Source organism: Octopus bimaculoides, chromosome 4 (genome assembly GCF_001194135.2).
Source record: "Octopus bimaculoides isolate UCB-OBI-ISO-001 chromosome 4, ASM119413v2, whole genome shotgun sequence".
In the NCBI taxonomy this organism is placed as follows: Eukaryota; Metazoa; Mollusca; class Cephalopoda; order Octopoda; family Octopodidae; genus Octopus; species Octopus bimaculoides.
Window position 1 is genome coordinate 88,042,809 of NC_068984.1, and position 5,330 is coordinate 88,048,138.

Consider the following 5,330-nt stretch of genomic DNA (forward strand, 5'->3'; position numbering starts at 1 on the left):
TATTTCGTCTGCGTTTATGTTCGATTTTGCCTTCCATCCTTTCGGGGTCAATAAATTAAGTACCAGTTGAGCACGGGATAGCGGTGTAATCGACTATCCCCGACCCCGAAAACTTCAGGTCTTGTGCCTATAGTAGAAAGGATTATTAAATGTGAATTTAGTTATAATTTCGATGACATACGACATTGGCATACCAGTTTCATTAATAAACACTTTTATCATTGAATATTTTTGTTTCTTAAGGCGGCGAGCTGGGAGAATCGTTAGCACGCCGGGCGAAATGCTTAGCGGTATTTCGTCTGCGTTTATGTTCGATTTTGCCTTCCATCCTTTCGGGGTCAATAAATTAAGTACCAGTTGCGTACTAGGATCGATCTAATCGACTGGCCTCCTCCCCAAAAAAATTTCGGGCCTTGTGCCTAAAGTAGAAAAGAATATTTTTGTTTTTTAAATAATTTCATTATTACTGAATACTGAAAGGTAGTGAGCTGGTAGACTCGTTAGCACGCCAGACAAAATGCTTCGTTACACTTATTCGACCTCTGCGTTCTCAGTTCAAATTCCAGCGAGGTTGACATTGTCTTTAGTCCTTTCAGGAATAGATAACATAAGAACTTGTTGAGCACCGGGGTCGATGTAATCGGCTTACTCGCGTGCAGGTATAGCTGAGTGGTAAGAAGTTTACTTCACAACCACATGGTTCCGGGTTCAGTTTCACTGCGTGGCACCTTGAACAAGTGTCTTCTGCAATAGCCTCAGATTGTGAGTGGATTTCGTAGACGGAAGCCGAAAGAAACCCGTCGCATATATATGTATTTATCTGCAGATGTATATGCCTTTGGGCTTGTATTTGTCCCCCACCACTTAGTGGTTCGGCAAGGAAGACTGATAGAACAAGTACCAGACTTAAAATAAAAATTAAGTACAAGGCGGTGAGTGGAACAATATGCTTTGCGATGTTTCTTCTGGCTTTACGTTCTGATTTCAAATTTTGCTGAGGTCGAATTTTGCCTTTCTTCCCTTCGGGGTAATTAAAATAAAGTACCAGTCAACTACCTGAGTAGATGTAATTGATTAGCTCCCTCCACCAAATTTTCAGGACTTATGCCTATCGTAGAAAGAATTATTATCGTCGTCATCATGATTATGATGATCATCATTACATTGGGTTGCAGCGTTAATGTGGCAGTGCATTTATGACAGATTTGGAGTCCATATTTAACACTATGATTTCATGCAAAATTGTCGGAACGGTATCAAACGTTGGCTCGAAACGTCTTCATTGTCATTCAAACTGCTTCAAATAGCAGTTAAATCTTCCTAAAAGTAAAACCCATCATCTTAAACCAAGAAGAGCAAATAGGACAGCAACGATGTCCCAGATATAGACAAGATATATACACAATAGACAAGATGATCAGGACTGAAATAGCTGTGGTTGTGTATTTGGTTCGTTCAGGACTGACTTGGAGCTAAACAACGGCAGCAACAACTTGCCAAAAGTCAGCTCAGTATAAACTGCAAAATTTGAAAAATGTACTTGAAATGTAGCTTTACATTTTATTTTTATTTTTTCCTTCTATTTAACAATTTTTGCTTAAAGCCATTAATTATGTGAAGTCACTCGTGTGTGTGGAAATGTGTCCTGTTGTAAGTGCACAAACTGGAACTATACAAAGGAGTTAAAAAGAAAGAAAGAAAGAAAGAAAGAAAGAAAGAAAGAAAGAAAGAAAGAAAGAATGAATGAATGAATGAATGAATGAATGATAGGCGCGTAAGCAAGCTAAGAAACGTATGGAATTATTTGAGAAAGGCTAAAAAAATCATTGGTTAAGTTTTCCAGACGGAACAAAAATGGATATAGATGAAGATTATATAATATAGGAAAATGAATTTTATTATATATATTTTATTATAATATTTTATTATATTTATTATTATATCTTATAATTTTATAAGATACAGAAAAATGATCCATACTTTGAAAAGAGAATAATTTACGAAGTTTCTTTCACTTTTTCACCAAATTATTTTATTTTTGTAGGTATCCGAGTTCTTCCAGCGATGACTAATCTTCTAAGTATATCAGCAGTAATTGTTGCTGGTATTTGTATATATTATATGGTGAAGGAACCAACACTTCCAGCTTTAGTAGAGAAAGCAGATCCTGTTTATGATTATATCATAAGTAAGTAGTTCTCTTACTATCAATATTAGCATGATATGCATTATTTAAAATGTAAATAAGGAGATTGGTGTTAATTTCATTCTTTCAATTCAACGTAAAAGATGTCATAATTAGCAGTTTTCTCAAAAGATCACTTTTGTCTTTTATTTTTTACTTGTTTCAGTCAGTGGACTACGGCGATTCTGGAGTACCACCTTGAAGGGTTTAGTCAAACAAATCTACCCTAGACGTTCTTTTTTTAAAGCCTGGTATTTATTCTATTGGTCTCTTTTTCTGTACCACTTAGATACAGAAAACGAGCTATTATTGGTTGTCAAGCGGTAGTGGGAAACAAATACACACACGCACACACACACACACACACACACACACACACACACACACACACACACACATAATACAACGGGTTTCTTTCAGTTTCCATTTACTAAATCCACTCATAAGACCATAGTAGAAGACACTTGCCCAAGGTGCCAGGTTGTAAGACTGAACCCAGAACCATATGGTTGAAAACAAACTTCTTACCACACGGCCACGCTTGAGTCTACCTCTATGTATTCTGGGCGAATATCCTTCAATATACTTAACAATACATATCCAATTCATACCTCTTACACCAGAATGTATCTTTATTCCATGCTCAACGCTGGGTCTGCTTGCATTCAACTTCACTTTCCCTCAATATAGAGTACTACATAACTATTCTTTCCCTCTTCTCACCTTGATGTACCACTTAACCACTCTTTCTGATCATGGATTTACCTAAAAAAGACTTCATCCTACTAGATTTAATTGGGCTCTCCTACCCTCCTGGACATAAGGAACCACAACAAATATCATTGATGAGGAGCATTCTTTCCTCTGTCTAACCTATATTTCTCCGATGACGGTATACCCGACTTATAGACTCTTCGCTCGATACGACACTTCAATAGAATCCTAGAAACAGCTGTCAGAGACTACCTTTACCTGTTTTGTACTATTCATACCATTCGTTATGTAACTAAATGTTTAGACTGAATTAAAGGAAATCAAATGCCCTAGTCCTGCCTTGACTAATTGTCTGACTTTCCTCACTACTTTATATTATACCTACTGACTCAAAGGGAAGCCATCATTAGCCGTTTTTGAACAAGTCGTCCACACAATCACAACTTCAACTACTGTTCTAACTGGAATTTTAATTGTACACCTATTTAGACACTCAGAACGCATACCTATTAGTTTGAATCACCTTCTCTTAAATAATTCATATCTTCAATATGTATTCTATTAATAGATTTCTTATAAATTTCTGAGTAACGTAAGGTTAATCTTGTGGTTCAATTCTAAGGATAAACAATACCCCATACTCTACATAATTATTACTAATATATTTACTAATATATTTAATTATATATATAATTATATATAATAGCATATATAATTATAATATGATAATAATAATAATAATAATAATAATAATAATAATAATAATAATAATAATAATAATAATAATAATAGTAATAATAATAATAATAATAATAATAATAATAATAATAATAATAGTAATAATATACATATGTGTGTGTGTGTGTGTGTGTGTGTATACCGAATTAAAAGCAGCGCTAGTGTTGTAAACATTATCGACCGCACATGCTTTCTTTGTTCGCCGGTTCACTTGCAATATGGCGCTTGGAGGCAACTTGTCTCGTCTGTCTATGACTTTCAGGTGTTGTAACACTTCGCGTTATGAAGCAGCCGTACCCCAAGCACTATACGGAGTGAACCGGCGAATATATCTATTTCTATCTATCTATCTATCTATCTATCTATCTATCTATCTATCTATTTATCAACCAGTTGATTCATATTTGCTATACTTCTTTCTAACTGGCGTGAGTTAATTTATATACTGCTATTTTATTGGCATTTTTTACTTCGTCTCAGGTGAAGCGGCATTTTTATATAATTTACTTTTGTCAATTTATACAATTAGCTATAAAAAAAGAACTAGTTAAAACTTTTTGAAAAAAATTCAGTTTTTTATTTTCTTTTTATACTTTTCGAATTGTGTCGCGGTGTTTTTTTTGTCTTTTTTTTTGTGTAAGATAGGAGAACCAGCAGAAAAATAGCTGACGCACGAGTGATAATATTCTTAATTAACTGAAACCGGAAAAGTGCAGAAGAAATGGTGGGAGATTTTTAAAATATTACAACTGAAGTTGGAAATTATATAAGAAAAATGTGCTGTTGAAAATACGTTGCTTCATTCAAGAGTAAAAGTGTATCCCCTCTTTAGATTCTAATATCCTCTATAAAGAAAATTCTATGTGGAACAGATATTGTTACATTTCAGGATGGTAAAAATAAATACTATCCCGAAATATAACAACATCTATACTGAACTTTCTATATTTACTCCCTATAAAATCCAATATGTTGGAAGGGAGTCGAAGTACTCGTATGAAGGAGATGCAAACTTATCTTTAAACTTTTAAAACACTCAGCTATCTTCCTTTTATGTTTTTCCAACTACAGCTGAGTTGACATTTAAGTATCAAAAGAGGAAACCTGACTACCGTGGACCGTATCTTGACTAACAATCAAGCAGGCATTAATCCTGTCAGTTCAGAAATAGAGATCGATAGTGAGGCGGTTTTAGCGAGGTCTATCTTCCTCACTATGCAAAAACGACAATTTATTGTCAGTAGAGCAAAGGATATGAGTCTAAGCTTGTGAAACTCTGGAAACCCAACAATCCTGTGGCTCTATAAAATTTGAACAACAAATCCTTTCCTTAAAGGGCAAAAAATTGTATTTACCTTTTTCAGACTCAGCATAAATCCATTGGGAAAGATCCCAATTCGGCATGTATATGAGAGGGTCCTGTGAGAGAGAAAAGAAAACAGCTCTTCAAATATCTTGCCGTTACCAAACATGCTGCCCAAAAGCAGCCTAGTCCTCCATTTAATACTTCCCTTACTTTTTTCGATCCGAAACTATCCGAAAGGCATATTAATTAAATTCTAACGTCAGCTTCAATATAATTAAGTTTCCATTTTTACTCCTATACTCTTTCAGGTTCAATTAACTAAGAACATCATCGTTTCTGCGCTCGCATTTTTTCAGATAGCACACACATATACATGTAATATATATA

At 34.6% G+C, this 5,330-nt stretch overlaps 1 protein-coding gene across 3 annotated transcripts in view; it reads left to right on the plus strand.

The window, feature by feature from the left end:
* Window positions 1-5,330, plus strand: part of LOC106872339 (L-sorbose 1-dehydrogenase) — a 90,620-nt gene that overhangs the window by 29,815 nt on the left and 55,475 nt on the right. For all 3 annotated transcript variants that reach the window (XM_014919286.2, XM_052967220.1, XM_052967221.1), the window contains one exon: window positions 2,045-2,188. In XM_014919286.2, the coding sequence (XP_014774772.1) occupies window positions 2,045-2,188 (144 nt within the window). The remainder of the gene's footprint in view (window positions 1-2,044; window positions 2,189-5,330) is intronic.